At 36.9% G+C, this 21,349-nt stretch overlaps 2 protein-coding genes across 7 annotated transcripts in view; one reads left to right on the top strand and one right to left on the bottom strand.

Moving 5' to 3' along the window:
• The window catches only part of LOC109041701 (sodium/hydrogen exchanger 9B2), a 198,516-nt gene extending 187,772 nt beyond the window's left edge, over positions 1-10,744 (top strand). For all 5 annotated transcript variants that reach the window (XM_072300946.1, XM_072300929.1, XM_072300943.1 and 2 more), the window contains one exon: positions 86-10,744. In XM_072300946.1, coding sequence (XP_072157047.1) covers positions 86-328 — 243 coding nt within the window. In that variant the 3' untranslated portion in view covers positions 329-10,744. The remainder of the gene's footprint in view (positions 1-85) is intronic.
• Positions 10,745-16,786: 6,042 nt separating this feature from the next.
• LOC109036829 (cyclin-dependent kinase 8) overlaps positions 16,787-21,349 on the bottom strand; it is a 49,663-nt gene continuing 45,100 nt past the window's right edge. For both annotated transcript variants that reach the window (XM_019051209.2, XM_019051210.2), the window contains exon 5: positions 16,787-19,602. In XM_019051209.2, the coding sequence (XP_018906754.1) occupies positions 18,706-19,602 (897 nt within the window). In that variant the 3' untranslated portion in view covers positions 16,787-18,705. The remainder of the gene's footprint in view (positions 19,603-21,349) is intronic.

Here is a 21,349-nt window from a genome sequence, read left to right as displayed (position 1 = left end):
AATGGGCCCTTAAATGCATCCATTAACTCAACAAAATTAAAGTACGGTTGAAAAATTCGTTCTTAACACTCATAATTTTTTTCAGGCTGCTCTGGGATCTGTTCTACTGGATTCTGTCCTCGCAATGGAGTCACACAGTGACCAGGAAGTTAAATTTGGAAGAGATTGTTTAACAATAGCTGTATTGTCAATTCTGATCACGGCACCGATTGGTGCAATAGGTATAAGTATATTAGGACCAAAATGTCTTTCAACAGAAGGTGCCAAAGGGAAAACTACAAAGCTGGAAGTAAAAAAACCCGCGTCTAAAGAAGACAATATTGTTTAAGAAGAAAGTCTTTTTTTGGCCCGAATCGTGAATTGAGAGGTAAATAGGAAATAATTTAACAGGGATGCACCCAGTCGCGTCAAGTTTGAACCAAGAGAGGGAAGATTGAGGTTTCGTTGCTCCCTGAGGATATAGAAGGATATTGATATTATTATTATTATTATTATTTTTTTTTTTTTTTTTCCCCCTCACAGGATTTTTCCTGGTATTAAGAGCCCAAGACGAGTCAAAGACTAGAGTCTTGGGTCCTGTTTATGCCCTAACAATTAAGATTTTCAATCAAGATTATTATTATTAATATTAATATTATTATTATTATTATTATTATTATTATTATTATTATTATTATTATTATTATTATTATTATTATTATTATTATTATTATTATTATTATTATTATTTATTATTTATTTTTATTTTCACACAATGTAAGTGGCTTCCCAGTTCATGCCGGGCTGGGTCTAGGGCATGAACCTTTACTTTATGAACCTTATTAGTATATCATAGAATTTTTTTTTTTTTTTTTTTTTAAAAAAAAATATGTATATATGTACATGTGCGTGTATGAGATACTTTTGTTTTAGAGTGATAAAATTATTATTATTATATGAATTATATATATATATCTATATATATTTAAAATGCGACTTGTTGCCCTTCGATTAAGTAAATTCACTGTCCAGTTTCCAATTGCTGAGCTGATTTAGCTAAGGTGACGCTTGGTACTTAATTTATTTTTTTTCTTTTTCTCTGTTTCATTTTTCAGTCCAAGGCTTGTCAGAGGCTTAGGTACTCGCTTACGAGTATTACTTACAGATTTAGGAACAGCAAAAATTGTGATGAATATGGTTGAAAACTACAGTATTAAAGAGTCCAATGGTTAATAATTGAAGGCCTTGGGGACAAGGCACAGAATATTTAGGCCAATGCCAACAGAAGGTTCACCTCCCGTTTACTTCAATGTAGATATCGCGTTTTGTACTTTCCGGCGTTTCTGCATTATTGCCAAATGAATGCATTCATTTATGTCGGAGAGTAGCTACAGAAAGGCGCTCTGAAGAACGAACCGACAACGTTGAGGACCGCCCCGGACTCCGACCAGTAGACAAAATGTAAACATTACTTCACAGAACTGTTCTACTTCTTCCATAGAGAAGTGCTGGGAGTGAAACTTCTATTGGCGCCAGCCTGTATATATTCTGTGGACAAGGCGCATAAGTGCAGTTTTTGGAAAAAATTGAGACGCATTCATGACCTCAACTAAAACTAGTTTGAAAGTGTATTCCGTGAAAAAATCACACGAAAATCCATCTTAAAGCATCAAAAACTGTGTTTACCTATCCTTCCTTTCTGCCATGAGGCTCCATGTAATTTTGAAACTCTAGACACGTATTTAGTCGTATTTTGTTCGAAACAACAAATTGTTTCTGTTTTTTTTCCTTGTTTCTTTTGCGTCATTCTGAACGACGAATGAGAAAGCGAATTCCAATTTTAGATTAGAAAATAGGCACCAACATAAAAACGACTTGCCTCTGAGCACGTAGCAGTTGTTGCACAACAATGTTGCTGTAGGGGTTTCCAAATTTTGCGCGCGAAAATAAGCCTCGCCCCCACAACACAAAACAACTTCGAACAAAATGCGATTGTTGCTTGTTTTCCTAACATGTTGCGATTGTATGCCTTCGAACAAAATACGACTTTTCTTGAAGTAGCAAAACTGCACGTATGCGCCTTGTCCTCCAAGCTCTTCAATTCTAGTGGTACAACATCTAGATACCTTCTGGACGAAATGATTTGCGATTTGCAGTACGTATAGGAAATCTTAAAGAATTTAATTTCGTAAGTCATTTTTTTGTTGCGTATTGATGAACAAACGATTGCTTATCACTTCCGATCAGTTAAGATTAAAAATTTAATCGGCGGCAATAGGATTTTTCATACGAGTGAGTTACTCATTTGAGGAGAGTTGGGTATGGGCAAAGAAACACACACACCGACACACCCTAACACACGAGAAGAAAACACTAAAAAGTGGCCCGAGCTGTATGTAACAAGGTAGAGGGTGCTGGGCGATTCACACCATTTCGCGGGGAAACAAAGCCATGAAGTTCCAAAATTTTTAATTAGAATCAAATATAAATGTTTCAACTCTAATGAGTGACAGTACAAAACTGAGGGGGGAGAGTGTTCAGCTTAGGCAGCTTGCATTGAAATATTAAGTTGAGGTCACGCCGAGGGATCTATACCGGTTTAGGTCTTTTTAGACCTCATCAGTAGATCACACTCGTCAGTGAACCCAACTTGGCATCCCGCAAAATCCAAGACTGCATTCAAAAACGCCGTCATGGATACGACCCGAGGGATGCCACAAAAGTGTGATCTTCTGAACGCCATCTACCGTCGCTGCTAAACAACTCTCATAACATAACAAGGAAAACCCGAAAAAATTATCATCAGGCTGATCTCAATCGAACGGGCGGTTGAGTCTAGATGCGTTCGCACCTCCAACGAGCCTGATAATAATTTTTTTATGGGTTTTCTTTGATTTGTTATGAGCGTTGTTCGCCAGCGACGGTCTCCTGCCATTCTCTGAACATGACCATACCAAATAAGGTGTTTCGTCATAATGTCACAATGGTCTGCTTGGCATCCATGATCTTCCGTATCGTCTTGTTCCTGACGCGATCCTTTCCGGAAATATCAGCGGACTTACGCCAGAAGTCCATCTCTGCTACCTCTAAAACTTCCGGGGGTCCGCTGTTTCATCGGCCATACCTCACATCGGTAGGTTACTATACTCTTGACAGTCGTGTTGTAAATCCTTCTTTTGTTCTCTTTGGAGATCCTTTGGTCCCAATACGAAACGGACATAATTTAACATGGTGGTTGCTCTCTTACCCTGCATATTCCTTTTCTTGATAGCCTGGTCCAATCTTGAATCCTGGGTCAGAGGAACTTGTAGATATTTGTAAATATCGCAGCTTCCAATTTGCCGCCCATCGTCTGCTTCTATGCTTTGCTGATTCCCGCCAACGGTAAACTTTTCGGTTTTGCTCACACTAACCGAAAGGCCCCATTCTGGATGCTCAGCTAACGACTTTCGAGTAATATACTCAGCATCATCGTGATCTTGGGCGATAATTACTGGGCAGGGCATTAGCAAAGCATAACGTAGGAAGTGTTTCTTCATCTTTCAGAGGGACACTGGGACACCCACTCCGGAACACTTTTTCCTCCATTCACGCAGCAAATGATCAAATTATTCCATTGCTATTTTTCTTCAAACAAAATTGATCCTGTCAATGTCACCTAAATTAAGGAAGTTTTCCGGTTATTAGCGGTCGAATAGGTATCTGGTAAAGGCACCTTAGCGGTGCTTAGAACATTTTTAAGAAAGGATACGGTGCCGCCGAATAACACTTTATTTGACGGTACCGTACCGCCGAATAACGTTTTACTTGACGGTATCGTACTGCCGAATAACCACTTCGTATATAATATCCTCCACCTTGAGTCCAGGAACTCTTTTTAGCCATAGATGCTGTTGTGAATTTAATTTCAAAACTTGAAAATCAAGATTGCCAATTGTCTCAGATATGAAAAACGAAATTTCCCAAGAGATGGAGGGGTTACTTCGACCTATAGCTTGAAATTGGTGAGGATAGTTGTCAAGAAAAATCTCTGACCCTATATTCACTTATTTATTTATTTGTTAGTTAATTTTCTGTGCTGTAAGTTAGTTTTCAAAACTACCTAGTGATTATCTTATCTTGTTATTAATAAAATTCAATTTAAAATGTTCCAAGTCCAATTTCTCAGTGTAGTTGTCAAAAAAAATCTCTGACCTTTTATTTAATTATTTATTTACTTTTTAGTTAATTTTCTGTGCTGTTAGTTAGTTTTCCAAACTAGTGATTATCTAATTGTTATCAATAAGAAGATTCAATTAAAAATGTTCCAAGTCTGCACTCTGTTACACTTTAAAAATTCTATGATTGTGCTTTGTCCTTCTTTCGAAGAGAATCTTCAGCAACAACTAGAAAAACAAATAAATAAAATATTTTTAAGTAGAACGAGGAGGAGCGGGGGGGGGGGGGGGGGGCGCTGACGGCTTCGAGGTCTATTTTGCCTCCGACCGAAATGAGAGGAATTTTACGAAGTGACTGTGTGACATATCTGTCTTGTCTGATGATTAAAAAAAAAAAAAAAATCCAGAATTATTGCTCCCAAGACAATTACATTTTCTAAATTTTCGGAGCTAGCTCGCTCCCTCACGGAGCCCATGGACCCTCCCCCCCTCCCCTATCCTCACAAAAAAATTCTAAGATAATTGGTTAGTTGCGCTGGTTACAAAATCGTGTTTTGATGCTCGATTCTTGAAGAATAGCCAAAATTAATAACATCAGTCGAAACAGCAATTTCTTACGAGGGTAATCCCAAAAGTCTTGCGCGTTTTGCTCTCATTTCAAAACTATTAAAGATAGAAAAAATCCGATTAGATGCGCATAAGAGGCATACTTTCAGCTTTAATTTAAGCTCAAGTTTTAAAAAGTCTCAGGAGGTCATTTCTCCCGCGCCCTCTTCGATCTTCGATGCGTTTCCCGCCACCTCCAAGCGCACGGTATCTGTGATAAATAAAGTGTGCGGAAGATTACCTACCTACAGTCAATCTAATCTGATCGCATTGAAATCCTTCTCAATTTTTCTTTCACCAGGTTATTATTCAGTTCCGCGTGCTGTTTTTTAGGCCTTCGATGATGAGTGCAATCAGTGTTCTTTCGACATTTGTGCAAGCTTATTGTGTAAAGTGTGTTGTAAAGTTATGGCACTTTCAAAGCCAGAGAACTGTTAAGTTTGGCCAGCACTTCCATTTTTGACTTTGGCAGGTGTTATACCATGTGATATTATTTGCAGACCTCAAGCAGTTTACGGGGGAAACGTAACGAGCGACCCAAGTAGCAGTGATCGCGATAAATAGCGACTTTATCGGTTGGTTATCGCGATTATATTGGTGGCAATATATCGAGATATTATCGCATTAAAAATTGCGATATAGGTATGGTGATTAAATCGCTACACATCGCAATTTTTGGTTCGATAAAATCGTGATCTATTTTCGTCGATAAAATCGAAATTAAATCACCATTTATCGCGATTTTTATTTCGAAAATATCGCGATGAATTTTCGGGCGATGAAAGCACGATTTTATCGCGATAAGATCGAGGATAATCGCTCAGATGTTGATGATCCTGGCGAATTTATCGCCGATAAAATCGCAATATTGTAAAGCGATTTTTCCGTTGAGAAATGCTACTTGGGAAGCCTGCCTGGAGATTGAGTCAATTGTTTCGAGGAGGAAGAACAGAAATGCACGATGAAATGCTCGAATATTGTCCTGAAAATTCTCGATCTGTCTTGCATCAAATTGTTCATAAGTGATTAAATGTAGAAACAAATCGTGCTAGGTTGGCTCCGAAAAAGCTTGCTTATCGCGCGCCTGGAGGTGGCGGGAAATACATCGAAGGCGGCGCGGGAGAAATGACCTCCCGAGCGTCCTGTTCATCTGATTCTTAAAAACTTGAGCTTAAATTAAAGCTGAAAGTATGCTTCATATGCACATCTAATCAGATTTTCCCTATCCTTAATAGTTCTGAAATGAGAGCAAAACGCGCAAGACTTTCGGGATTACCCTCGTACTTACGTCCAGTATTAATCGAGACATCGCCCTTTGAAAAGTCGGGTTTTTGGCGTCATCGACCGCGGTAGTGACACCCTTGGTTTCTTCCATCTTGCTTTCATCAGTCTGTGTGACGCACATTTGCTTTGGTTATACTCAACGTGTATCTCGGAAAAAGGCAAGTTGAAAGAAACCAAGGGTATCACTATCGCGGTGGATTACGCCAAAAACGTGATCTTTCAAACGGCGATATCTTTGTTGATATTGAACGTAAGGAGTTGCTGTTTGGATAGTCTTATTATATTACCTATTCCACAAAAATCAAGCATCAAAACACAATTCAGCGACTAGCACAACTGATCCATTCCACCCACGTTCGTTTCATTGTTCAAAAACCCTGCTTAACTCACTGCTTAATGTTTTAATAAATTATTGTATTTATTTTAACAGGTTATAATACTTAGAGTCCCTTTATACCCAGAGTTAAGACAACTCACTTTTGGTTGGGCCAGGGTTGGACTGAAAGTGGCCTAAAAAAAATCCAATTCTGATTGGTTCTCGCTCATGGAGGCCGAAACGAGTGCACCAAGATGGCGGTACCTAGAATGTGAACAAGAATAATGAAAATATTACCTAATTGTGGTTTGTCAAGAGTAAATTGTTATTTCCATCGGTCCAAAATGAAAATAGATTAAGAAATTATTCACAAACCAATCTCATTTTCTTTTTAATTGATCAATTTGTTGATGTTGTTGTTTTTGTGTGACAGGCATCGCAGGATTCCTGATCCTTATCCCTCAATATCGTTTGTTTGGGTGCACTCGTTTCGGCCTCCATGGCCAGCCAAGGCCGGCTGCCAGTCAGCTGATAATCGAGTTGTCTTAACTCTGAGTATAAAGGGACTCTAATAATACTACCATTCTTGCACAATAATTTTTTCCTTCGCCTGTCATTACTTTGGTGTCTTCAGAGATTCTTCCAGGTTACTTTTCAGCTGTTCTTAAGGACTGGACCACTAATTTAAAAAATGGAAAAAGTACTTCAGGCAGAGAAGAAAATTTATTAGAAACTAAATAAAAGATCTTATCGTAATATACAGTCTTACAACATTTACATTTTTATCACAATGGTTTTGACTTAAAAAATGTACATAGTTTTCGTGCATGCAAAGACTTAACAGAGAGAAGCTTCATAATCGTATTATAATCTCATTGAGAAGCTAAGTATATACTTATTAGTAGGATGCCATGTTTAATATTTGTTTCACACAATATTTTAAATGCTTGTATCTAATACGTTACCTACTTGTATATATGAGGTTCCTGTGTTCGCCACTATGTTTTGCAGCTGTATTATTTTTTTATTTTTTTTCAACCCCCCATAAGTCACAAGTGATGATTTTTAATACTAATTAGATGCTTTTTCAAAGAATTTCTCAAACCTGAGAGAATTTTTACTTTGATTTTGAACACAATTTTAAATGAAAGCATTCAAACCATCAAGACAAAGCGGGGTTTTGGAACATTAAATCTCGTTCAGGGAAGGCTTTTTGGAAGACCTGGGGTCATGATAGCTGCAATGATCTGCATTGGTGTTCATGACTCTATGTTAATTTAACTTGCTAAGAGAATACATTAATACATATAATCATCAGGGGTTTGACTAACATGATCCTCGTACAGTACTGAGAGGAAAATCGTTCACAAGGGGGAGGTACTTAATCTCTTTTGATGTGTGCTTATCTTTCACACAGGCATTTTGGAGATTCATATAATGCTTACTCATTAATGTTCTTCCTTCTACTTACACAATATAACTTGCTGCGGCTTTTTTATCTAACCCTTTTTATACAGTATGTAATACCAAGAAAAAAGGACACTTTATGGGATATATTAATATAATATTTTATGCCTATCTCCAGCTATTTATATCCTATTTAGAAGGTATATGGATACATATTTCTTACATATCTTGATAGGTGTTATAAATCGCATTTTGACTACTAGGGTGGTAGAAGCAAAAACCAGATCCTTAATCGATGAAAAGTACCTACGAGACCTGATTGCTTTCGGAAAAAGTATGAAATCTAATTGAGAAATGAATGACCAACCTCAAACTCCATAGGATATGCTAAAGACGAAAGCACGGTAATAAGCCTACATATTAGCTTGGGTCATTCAAAACAGAGAATTCCTTGCAAATTAGAAGCCATAAATTGGTTGCTGAGATTTTGTTAAGAAAATTTCAGATTTTAACTCAGAATTATCAGATTTATTTTTTATGTAAAAGTTACTTCCGATTTGATTCTTTGATGCACATAGATTATGGGATACTGATGAATGGTGTTGTCAGTCACAATACTGCGAGCAAGAAAATACAAGCAAGACCAGAGGCATCCCCACTAAAATGGTTACCTGCTTGCCGCCTACACATTCCTTTAGTTTACGATAACTTTCGATAGAATCGCTTTAACTCATTCAAATTTTGCAGTATTGTCCCTTTCGATCAAATAAAGGCCAAGTTCGAATTTGGGTTCAATCGAACTTACCGTTAATCTATAAACGGTCATTGACTTAAGTGCCCTACTTCCACTGTTTTCCGCTAAATCTTTTTTTAAAAATTTCCAATTCTCGGTTTTCTTCGTAACCTTGGTTTTATATTATCTGATTTTTGGGTAATCACCATTATTAAATTAATAAATTTTGGTGAAGCATCTAGACGTGGGACTTCAGTCACGGGCTTTCCGCTAGTGTATAAATATTCTCTCGATCCTTTCAGGTGAGCTCATATTGTATCCATTTCCCCAATACTTCGCCCTCTTAATATATTTGAAACACAAAAGGTTATTGTTCTCTAATTTTCCCGCCATGATTACTGTTATTAGATGCAAGGTTGTTTAAATATTAAAAATTGATTGATGGCATGTGCACAAAGGCTGTCCAATTGATATCCAGACTGATGCTGCATTTCAAAAACTGAGTTGCCTAACAAGCCGATACTGCGTTCATTAGAAAAATGGAGTCAAGAGCAACGAATGGAAACCAAGACCTACATATTTAAATAAAAATGGGCGAAGTTAGTACGATTTAAAGAGGGTATAATGTAGGACAACTCCTAAAGATATTTTTTTTACAGTTTACTCTTACCGATTTGCCTATGATACAACTTTTCAAAAGCTCTTTTGCAGCAATATTTGACACAACTTGGTTACACTGTCTGGTCTGGTGTATCTCAGGACATAACCACAGTAAAGATTAAAAAAGGCTATCAGTTGGTGCATATGCACTCGAAAGACCAGCATTAACTTTTCTGGTGATTCGGCGTGACACGGCAATGTACCGGTCAAAAATGGAAAATTATGTGGAAATTTACCTCTTGGATCTTGGAGGGGTGAAAAAGAAATCTTAACAGATCAACCCAGATGTGTAAAAAGTTTTTGGATCTTTTAAAAATTAAATTAATGCAACAAATGAACTTCCATTAAATCTCAAATCCACTTTCTGAAAATAGAGTTGGAATGAAAGCATTAATACTACGTCATCATTTCACCCATTGAGATATTTGACTTGATTACCTGACCTGAAAGCTGTAGTTATTGGAATCCTTTGATTTACTGGCATTAATTACACAGGACTTTCATTCAGCTGCATTGGGAAAACTAAAGAAAGCTTACAACCAGATTAGAGACCTCAAAGTTTACAGCCCGAACAGACTGACTTAATAATGGCTTTCAATGCCGATAAAAAGGTTACGAAAAACAGAATATAATTTTCTTGAAAGAGGCTGAGCACTTATACTTTTAAAATTTGTCACGATTACATCGTGCATAAAAGAATGTGAGTCTTAGATTTTATAACAAATAAATTGAGTCCAAAATTTTCTTACATTCCGCATGGCGCTCTGGTATGTGCCTTCAGGCAAGGGTTTAAATCCGACTGCCTTAAATTATACCTCACAAGGAGCAATGGTGGCCCTATCTCTTAAGATTAAAATATATTTGGAGATTCAAGAAAGATGCAATTATCGCGGTTAGACCGGGTTTCTCGATTACGCGCCTGCAAGGTTATCCACAATATTGACTGACATAACTTTCATTTCGAAAACATTGGCAGAGGAGCAGCGATGAGGGTATGGTCATTTAGTGATGACTCTAATATCTGCACTTTGGCTGCCTCCTTTGAATAACTGCATCGAATAATTATGTACAAATTGAATAACTGCATCGAATAATTGTGTACAAATTGCTAAATTACCATGTAGACTTTCCTCCTCTTTTACATGGAATATCTTTCGTGGTCCTAGGTAGACCTCTTAGGGCTCAAAGATTTAATTGTACAATGCACAATTTTAAAGACATTCTGAATGGTAAATCTAGATGTACCATTATAAATTTGTAGATTGTCAAGACTTGCCAACGGCTTTGATGCTGATTGTAATATATTTCTGACGCAAGAATTGCTCATTTTCAGCACAACCTTAGAAATAAAGTCTTAAATTTCTGAATTTCGGATAGATTTGAGGATTAATATTGTAATGCTGTTGTAATTAATGAATACCCTTGTGATTAACTCTGCCATCCACTTTGATTGATTAAGTAGTTGCTGTGATTTGATACACATTTGTGGCACTTTTTATTGCCTCTGTTCCCAAATTGAGATGTTCTCATTTTCTGGGCTCTTCTTGTATCATTCCGTTCACATGTAAAGAATGCAAATAAAATAAAAATTGTAAATCTTAACTTTGTTTTTTCCTATTTCTTTTGATCCCATTTCCTTTGAACGTCCGGGAAGCTGTTAAAAATATCATGGCACTTTCAAAGCCAGAGAACTGTAAAGTTTGGCCAGTAATTCGATTTTTTACTTTGGCAGGTGTTATACCATGTGACATTATTTGCAGACTTCAAGCAGTTTACGGGGAAAACGCAATGAGCGATGCGCATGTCTGGAGGTTGGGTCAACTGTTTCGAGGAGAAAGAACAGAAATGCACGATGAAGCCCAAGATGGTAGGCCAAATGTGATCGATTGAAACTTAGTGCAATGAATCAACACATTATTACGCCAAGATCATCGAATGACGCTTGACAAAATGCCCGAATATTGTCCTGAAAATTCTCTATCTGTCTTGCATCGAATTCTTCATAGATGATTGAATTTAAAAGAAAATTGTGCTAGGTGGGTTCCGCAAATGCTGACTTACCCACGTAGCAGTGATCGCGATAAATAGCGGTTTTATCGCTTGGTTATCGCGATTACATCGGTGGAAATATATCGAGATATTATCGCATTAAAAATCGCAATATATGGCGATTAAATCCCTACAAATCGCAATTTTTGGTTCGATAAAATCGTGATCAATTTTTGTCAATAAAATCGAGATTAAATCACCATTTATCGCGATTTGTATTTCGAAAATATCGCGATAAAGCGTCGAGCGATAAAAGCGCGATTTTATCGCGATGAGATCGAGGATAATCGCTCAGATGTTGATGATCTTAGCGATAAAATCGCAATATATAGCGATTTTTTCGTTGAGAAATGTTACTTGGGTATCGCGCGCCTGGAGGTGGCGGGAAACGCACAGAAGGCGCGCGGTAGAAATGATCTCCTGAGGATCTCATTTATCCGGTTTTATTAATTTGGGCTTAAAATAAAGCTGGGAGTATGCCTCATGTGCAAAATTAATCGGATTTACTTTATCTTAAGATAGTTTTGAAATGAGAACAAAACGCATATTTTGGGGTGACCCTTGTACTTTTCATTCCAATATCAGCCTTTCAAAGTTGAATGCGTATGCAATGAAGAGTAACTCATCGATGCAAATCTCTGCGCTATGTTTGAAAGATGAATAAGCAAATCATGACCTTTGAAATGCACCCCGATATTGACACATTACTCAAAAGGAAAAAGATGCAAATCAAAATGCTGGTCACCTGGAGGCTGCACTTACACAACAGTACCCACTGTATTTTTTAACATGATCGAAATTTTTCCACTCTTTTCTTCCAAATTTTCAAATAGTATGGTTCATATTATCAACTATCGTCAAATTATTTTAGTATCAATTGTTTTATGCATGAACAAGTGGAAGAGGTAAGCTATAAAAGGAAAAATTCTATTCCTGCCCAGGTGGGAATCTTACCCATTCCTAGTGGACCACTAGACAAGGTACGAATTAAAGGATTCTGGTCCATGTGTCTTAACCAAAATTTCACACAGAACACGATTCGCGCGACGAAAATGACTGAAACAAACTCCTAACGAAGATATTAACGTTTTTATTTCACACTGGTTACGCAAAATTTGAACTGCCTGCTCACAAGAAAGGAACTCAAAGCTCTATGTGAGTCAAATCGCGCACTACAACGGTTTCAGCAATCTTCTCAATCGGGCAATGTTCATTTCCCACCATATGTTGTTCAAACTAAAAGCAATTTGCTATAGCTGAGCCAAAGCGTCAAGTTTGAGGTTGCCGGATTTTTTTATCACAGAGTCTGTCATGATGGACGTTTAGCGCGCGATGTGAATCACGTTGAGCATTGAGTTTTCATGAGCGGAAGGTTTGAATTCACGCATCAAGAATTATTGAATATCTTGTAAGGAGTTGATTTTGCTAATTTTCGTTGTGCGCATCGTGTTCTACTTAGAGTTAAGAAATTTCGTGAGAGATTATAAAAAGAAATTTCATGAGGAAATTTCAAGAAATTTCATGAGGAAATTTCAAGAAATTTAATGGGGAAATTTCAAGAAATTTCATTAAACACTCAGAATTCAGGATTAAACCCTAGAAACTTATGAATCTCCTTATGTCCCTTTGTACGCACGAGGTAAACTGTAAAAGGGAACTTTAGAAATGCCCAGAAAGTTAAGTAAAACAGCAAAAACATAATTTTGAATTTTTTTTCTCAGATTTTGGTTGAACACACAGCCATACCGGTTGAACACCAATATAAATTTTATGGATAAAGTAAGACGTTAGCTTTCCTATTTGGAACAAGACTTTCTTGACTATAAAGAATCCTAGTACCCCCTGATAGTATATCCTTCTTTTTTGGTACAAAAGGGAGGGAGGGATCTTATACTATCCTGCATGGAATCAAAATGAACAATTGAAATTTGAGGTTAGGGTCCCCCTCAGAGTTGCTAAAAGAAATTTCATCGAATGAAATTTCATGAAATTTCTTTTTTCCCAATGAAATTTCTTTCGACCGACAAAATGTCAAAAATGCTTATTTTTTCTAACAGAATTTGTTTTTATTTTCAAAGAGAATAATATTCGTCAATTAGACCAGTTGGAGCGCGGTCTTCTCTCAGCTCTTCACTTCTGGTCTTCTCTTTAACTACTCTTTCTCTTCTGGCAGTTCTGGCTCATCATGGGGAGGGGGACCGGGGACCCTAACCTCAAATTTCAAACTGTTAATTTCTGAAAAAACCAGAGACAAATGAAAAAATCATTTAAATTGTTTCAAAGATAGTTCAAGATCCCTCCCTTTTGTACCAAAAAAGAACGATATACTATTAGGGGGTAGTAGGATTCTTCATAGTCAAGAAATTTGTTTTGCTCCAAATATGAAAGCTAACGTCTTACTTTATCCGTAAAATTTATTTTGGTGTTCAACCAGTACGGCTGTGTGTTCAACCAAAATTTAAGATAAAAAATTCAAAATTATGTTTTTGCTGTTTTACTCAACTTTCTGGGCATTTCTAAAGTTCCTTTTCACAGTTTACCACGTGCCTATAAATGAACTTAAGGAAATTCATAAGTTTCAAGGGTTTAATCCTGAATTCAAGGGTTGAATCCTGAATTAAATGAAATTTCACGAAATTTCATTATGAAATTTCTTTTTATAATCTTTCATGAAATTTCTTAACTCTGGTCCCCCTCCCCTTGATAAGCCAGGAGAGAAAGAGTAAGAGAAGACGAGAAGAAAAGAACTAAGAAGAGACCGCGCTCCAATTGGTCTAATTGACGAATATTATTCTCTTTAAAAATAAAAACAAATTCTGTTAGAAAAAACAAGCATTGTTGACATTTTGTGGGTGGAAAGAAATTTCATGGGGAAAAAAGAAATTATATGAATTTTCTTCACGAAATTTCTTGTGAAATTTCATTCGATGAAATTACTTTCAGCAACTCTGGTTCTACGTGAAATTTTGTTTCAGAAGCATGTATCAGAATGCTGAAATTCGCACCTTGTCTAGTGGTCCATTATCAGCTCATTACAACATTCAGATACATATGTAGAGATGAGCTTCACAGTTATTCTTCAGTGGAAGTTAGGTAATACTTCATTCATTTGAGAGATTCACCGTTGGTGAGTTCTTGTATATTTTTAGTTTTTGGGATCTAATCTTCTCTAAATCGGTATTTTTTTTTTCCAAGTGTATTTCATTTACAGATACCTCTTCAGAATGACGTTAAAAGAAAAAAATGTGGAAAGTTTTTCCCAGCTATTACAACACATGGTTCGTGCAGCCTCAAGATTAAAAAAATCAAGCACTTCTCAAGCACTTTTATAGGAATTCTGGGCACTTTTTAAGCACTTTTTCATAATTTGCTCCTAAGCGCAGTTAAGCACTTTTTCATAATTTGCTCCTAAGCGCAGTTTTCTCCCCGTATCGTAGACCTTTGCTTCATCCACAAATAAACACTTCTTTGTTGTTTGGGTGGTTTGTTTCCAAAACGCTGAGAGTTCTCTAGATGCTTTTGCTCATTCTAGTGACTTTTGACAGTAGATTCGCCCATCATTACAATTTTAAAGAACTTTCCGCTACAAAATACACGAGCTGCATTTGCATTGCCATCAGACTAGGAGGAGCAAATCTTTATAGTTATCATTGGACAACCATTAGTCATTGAAAATAAATCACCCGGCATAACGTTTTCTGACGTTGAACCACCAATGTTCCAAGTAAAATTGAGCAAAAATCTGTGAATCAAATCAATACATCGACTCCCTGACGTGAAAGTTCAATTCTACGTGTAAAAATAGTGAAGTATCCATATGCTGAACATGTGTGAACAACGACTAGAAGTCCTTGGCTACATTAATGCAACAAGAAAACAGCAAATATTAGATGTCATTTTGGCCTGTATGCCCTTCTCCTCCCCCGTAACTTGGAAACTGTTCCTCCGCACATCTTGAAAGTTTTCTCTGAGCTTTAAGTTATTATGAGCTTCAATTAAAACTGGGTTTGATGGCCAAATCGGCTGCTCAAAAAGCAGGCCATTTTTTGAAGAGCCCCATAGAAAATTTGCGTAATTTTCAGCTCTAAAGGGCAATTTTATAATTTTGGAAGGTGTACTTCAAATAACCATATTTAAGAAACCAAGGCATATGACTATCGAGAAAATTTCTTTTTAGTAATTAAACAGGACTTACTACCGGTAATTAGCCGATTGTAGCCCAAAAATACCTTTCAATCAGGTTTATTTTCCAGGAGCCTAACAGAATAAGTTTCCTTTCGGCTTCAATAACTTGGTTGAAACTATGCTTCAAGGATCTGAAGAGTTTTTACTTTTGACTCGTCGAGAAGTTTAAACTTGATCAGCCAAGCCGTGCTGGGAGGATGTTACGAAAAATCGACGAGATCGCACCACTTCGAAGGGGGAAAGGGGCGTTTTAAAAGTGATGAGGTAAATTAAGTTAATTTTATGTTAAGTACCTTAAAAAAAGTGTTACCTCAAAAAATTTCAAAGCTGTAGCAACAATCTAAAGGGGGAAAAAAATTTCGCGATATGCCGGAAAAACGCGATTTTTGAAATTTTGAAGTTCTGCTCGGGAACTTGTTGACCGCTGCGGCACCACTTAGGATGATCCTATCCAGCTGAAATTTTTTGTCACCATTTCACACCAAAAGACAAGTTTTTGGGGGATCAAACCTTTGATTCTTGAAAAGTTGAAAAATAAGAGCCACCCTATTAACCATCGAAAATTAGGGAGGAGTAAGTTTCAAGCACCTTCCCCAAAAATCAAGCACTTTCAAGACCTTGAAAAATAATTTCAAAATCAAGCACTTTTCCAGGCCGCACGAACCATGCAACAGTTGCAAGCGTATCCGATGGCACAGGATATTGTCCAACAAAGCTAATATTTATATCTTAATACCCACCTTACATACAAACTGAGAAAGAAGGTGCTGATAGGAGTTAAAATTGGCCCGATCTTCTGGTGCTACAGTTTTACATACATTAATTAAAGATATGCAGGTTCATGTGGGTAGATATTGCTCTTGGAAAATACACAATTTGAGTTGCATTCTTTAGATTTAAGCCAAACTTTAAATCCTCATTTGTCAGGAAGATATGAATTATTAAGTGTGAAACTTTGAAAAATAGTTACATCTTTTCCATGGATTGTCGGAGGAAATGCAGCAAAATTTTCAGTGTGACGGACTCATTTTGCATGTTATGTATTACATTCAGCCTTCAAACTTTTGTACCATTCGTTTGAGGCTCAAAATTGGCTTATTCTACTAACAGTCTATTTAAAGGATGACATTTGTTTCGTTATCTTCATAATAATAAAGATAGGATGACATTTGTTTTTGTTCTCTTTAAGATAATGAAAATAGGGTAGGAAATATATGGAGCGCCATACTTAGAAAAATATGTCTACCAGCACTAGCTATCCCTTTTCAACTTCCTGTTATAAATATTTAGGGTCTGCAACACCTGTCACCTAAAATTCAAGAAACTGCTGTAATTAATCATTTATACTTAAGAAAAAACTAGTATTGTATTCATGTCTAAATTACACATAAACGTAACTCAACAGATGAACGTTTGAAAATTTTAGTAAAGATTTAAGAATATCCTGGCAAGAAGTTGCTGAAGAATCTCTAACCAATGTTAATCTTAAAACTTTCTGTGGATAACTTTTCCTTCTAAAGAAATTTTTGTTCTCTTCAAGTTGAGAGGAATTCCTACTGTTGATTGGTGCTCTTAACAAAGATAATATTGGAGAAGAAACTTTATAATAATGCCCATGGCCTGGTTCGTGTATTCATCAAATGGTATATTTTCCTGTCCATTTGTCCTACAGCAGCTGTCAATCTTAATACATAAAACCACAAAAAACCCCGAGACTGAGATAAGGAAAGTCCGGGCAAGTCACTGACTGTTCACGAAAACCTTCTTGGAAACTCTTCATTTCCGTAGTATCTCAACCGTAGAAAAGAAAAGAAAAAGAAAACACCACTCTTTTCCCTGTAAGTACCTCAAAATCTCACTGCCAAGAGCAGGGAAGTCTCAGGAGGTAAATGTCGTCCATCTGAAAAAAAGTCTTAATAGTATGGCACGAAGGAAAAACCCAAGTTCAAAAGGTTTCGATCAACTACAGATGTGCTAATCTTATAGGCATTAGGTCATGAGAACCTTCCAAAATCAGTAATACAACAAGCACGACTCTCATGTCTATAATGAAATAATGAATGATTTTGGAAATTCATATTCTGGAACCCTCAGAACTTCATAAACTTCTAATTTGGATCAAGTTGGGCAAAAAGGAACCAACCCACGTTTTGGAAAAAATTGAGTTATGAGTGGTTTTGAACTCCACCGCTGCTCTACTATCTATCGCTAAAAATTCAAAGTTTTGGTTGGAGCAAATTTTGCAGAAATTGAACTTCAAGTTTATCTTTTACATTGAGTCTTATGCACGAGCCAAACTTAAAACCTCTTTTTCTCGGTTCAATCCGGATGTGGCTTGGTTCCTTTCTGTTTAACTCCGTCCATTTCATCCTGCCCTAGCATATAATAGATGACTTTTACACCAAAGAACTTTCGATGATTCCTTTTTCACCAGTCCAGACTAAAATTGAAGTTTATCGGCGAATTTGAGTGGACTTTAAGACTATCTGGTGGCACTTGCTTCGTTGCTTGATATATTTTACAGATAAAAGGGTCATTACATATCCTCACAGCACAGAGCTAGAGTTCCAATAATACACATGCATCAAAACTATAAATGTAAGATAAGTCATCTGAGCCAAATAAGTCTTGGCCTAAACCGAAAACCAGAGTGAAAAAAACGAATCACTTCCACATTGACACACTTGACTTCAAAAAGTTTTACTAATAATTCTTTTATAATTTGTCATAACATTCTTACCCTTTTCTCCGTCCTCTTATTAAACTCTAATCCTATCAACATATTTTTTCAACAGTAATGGACAAACTGAGTTAAAAAAAGCATTGATTTATAGCATTGATTTTACAGAAATCGGGGTATTTGATATCGGTATTGTGGTGAATATCTTAGAATCGGTGAACTTTGACCCAAGTTGATAAGACTAGGGATTAACTATAAAATACATGGCATACACTTATAAGCGGAAAAATCCCTGAGTTAAGTATTCAGATAAGCAGATGGTGGTCAGGAATCATACAGAAAAAAAAGTCTTGGAGGCTAACAAGAGTTAGGAAATAATATGCAACCCTTACGGTGTTGCAAGAGAGAGATAAACCATTTGCTACAACATTCCTTGACCAAAATAACTATATGTACTTTTGACTGAACATGGAATTGAGTAGATAAATAACTTAAAGAGCGAATAACAAAAAACCCGGGCTGCAAGTGTTTCAAGGAACCAAGGGTACCATGCATGACTATGAAGCATGAAACAGGGCTGCCAGCTGGAAAAATAACTTGAAAAGAACTCGAAAAGAAGGACTTCTGACTGGAAAAACGATTGTAGATGCTAGAAACGGCGAAAAAAATTGGTCGGCTGGGTGTTGGCACTTGAAGTGAAAATCATCTGAGGATGAGGCTGATGAAACTCATTTGGATTTGAGACCTGCTGCATCATGTTGATGTGGTTTACAACAGATGGTCCATGTCCAGAAGGCCCATCCATTCGCACACGTTTTGAACTATTTAAGTGCTGTTGACACATGCTATTTGGATCTGAAACAGTACTGTTTACCTTACTCATCTGACGACTTTTGTCTGCACTGTCTTCTTGTTCGTCGTCCGAGAGGAACTCTCTCTTTGGATATGGTATAGCACAGCCAGCAAAGGCATCTGCAGTCGGTAAAGGCTCCTCTTGGAAGTAAGGATCCTGCATAGCTTGCTCTGAAGTTATTCTCTTATTTGGATCCATCAGAAGGAGTTTTTGTAACAACTGAAAAGCTTTGCTATCTGGCTTAATTTTATGCCGATCCATGTACTTTACAAGCGAACAATTACTGTAGTTAGTATGCTTAAAATGTTTCAACAACGTTGGATGTTCCGGCATTTTCCTAATGTCTTCCCAATCTTTTTCTTGAGGAAAACCCATCACATTAAAAATCCTATCAAGTTGGTCTTGGTGGTATGGATTACTAGTCTTTATATCCTCTTGTCTACAATGGAAAATAGGCTCAGAGGTGAGTAGTTCTGCAAAAATACATCCTATTGCCCAAATATCGATTGCTTTGGTGTAGTGCCTCGCTCCTAGAAGAAGTTCAGGAGCTCTGTACCAAAAGGTCACAACGACTGGATCAAGGTCTGCAAGGGGCTTTAAAGGGGAATTGAAAAGCCGCGCAAAACCCATATCAGCGATTTTGACTCGACCTCTGTCTGGCCCTTCACCCATTACTAAAATATTGGCAGGTTTCTGTAATAGATAAACACAATTTTGAATTACTTCTGATGGTTACCTCAATTTAACAAATGAAGAACTTTGCTGACATTACCAAGAAATTCGGCGCTAGCTAAATTTAGAGATTTTAGGATATGATGTTGGATTTTCCTTTCAACCTCTTGAGTGAGATAAAATTTTAAAATCAAACTTTCCATGTGTGAATCTCCAGGAGGTCCGGTCTGGAAAGTGCGTTCACACGCAATTATGCACGCTATTTCAGGTAGGTAGAGTACGTGATCGAGGTGTGAGATGTTTTTTTTAATCTCAAGCCAGCCAAGGAGATAGGACAGACGACAGATGCGCATCGTTCGGCATGTCAACTCATTGTCAGTTCACAATAAACGGCTCCGCATCTTCCACGGTGTTGTTTTTCCATATGATAACAAATGTTAAGTTGCGAAAAATACGCTCTTTAGACCTGATTTTCTCAAGATTGGCATATATAAGGTTTGATTTTAAAAGCTCATCTTACTCAAGAGATAATGAAGAGCGTCAGATCAAAAAATCTCAAAATATGGCAGAACCAAATTTTTTAGTATTCCGTGCGTGATGCTTTCAGACTCCAATGCAAAAAATTACTGCCCATTGGTAGAGCACTGGAGAACATGTCAGAAACACTTTAACAAAAACAAGGGAAAGCTTTCAAATACCATTCCTGGATGAAAACTGATGCTCACTTGCAGAGTTTCAGAATCTACAGAAAATAAATCAGATTATTTCGCTATAAGTTAGCAACAGTTAATGTTTCAAACCTTGGAAATTTACATTAAATCGGTCGTTTCATTGTGGGATAGAGCATTCTGATGTAGAATCTACAGTAGGTAATGTGTAGAAGTGATGATAAGTGACAATATTGTGTGATTCAGTGATCCAGGAAATGTGAATCCTGAAGATTTCCATTGATGTTTGAAGCAACTTATTGGCACAAAAACGAAGTTTTGAAATTAATGATCCTTTGAAATTATCAATTATCAATTATTGCGTGTCAGACTTTTCCTACAAGAATATCATCATCGGGTTGTCCTGCATAACACAAAACATACGAAATATTTTCCACGGCTCCACCGCAGAATACCCCTTAAAATGCCTAAAATTCAAAAAAAGGGGCGTGTTTAGATTAGCAAGCATCAAAATAATTTAAAATGTGCATCTCGCGTAGTGTGAGGTGTAACTTTCTGTGTCATTTTAGTCGTAAATTTTCAACATAGTGTCAAAAGAAGCCAAAAGCCCCTTGTCAAACAGGGTGCATCAAATCCAGGATAGCCGCCTGCTTGGAACGGCAGGAGGGTAACTTTTAAGGTTTTATTAATGTAATACATTTTAAACTGAAATTAAGGTGACGATTTCTGGATAATATTGGTCTAGCAGTTTGATGAGGGATCCAAAATTCATTTGTCTTTCATAAGACCTTATCTATGACCTGATGAATGACACCTGGTCAGGAGGCGTAAAACTGACAATCCAGGCCGAATCCGCAGGTTACTAGGGTTTAAGATGCCGCAATGATTTTGTTGAATTTAGATAATTTTGGACGTAAATTTTAAATTCAGAGCAGAAAATGCCCTCTAATCGTGCAGTTTCTAGATCTAAATTTAAAGGACAGAACAGAAAATTTTAAAGTGTGATAGTAAAAAATCTTTTAAAGTGATCTAGCAGTTTTATGAGATGTTTGCAATTAATTTTACTCCTCAATAAGAGCTGAAATTGAGGATGGCGACTA

The sequence above is a fragment of the Bemisia tabaci genome, chromosome 1 (genome assembly GCF_918797505.1).
Source record: "Bemisia tabaci chromosome 1, PGI_BMITA_v3".
NCBI lineage: Eukaryota > Metazoa > Arthropoda > Insecta > Hemiptera > Aleyrodidae > Bemisia > Bemisia tabaci.
This window is presented reverse-complemented; position numbering and strand designations above follow the sequence as displayed.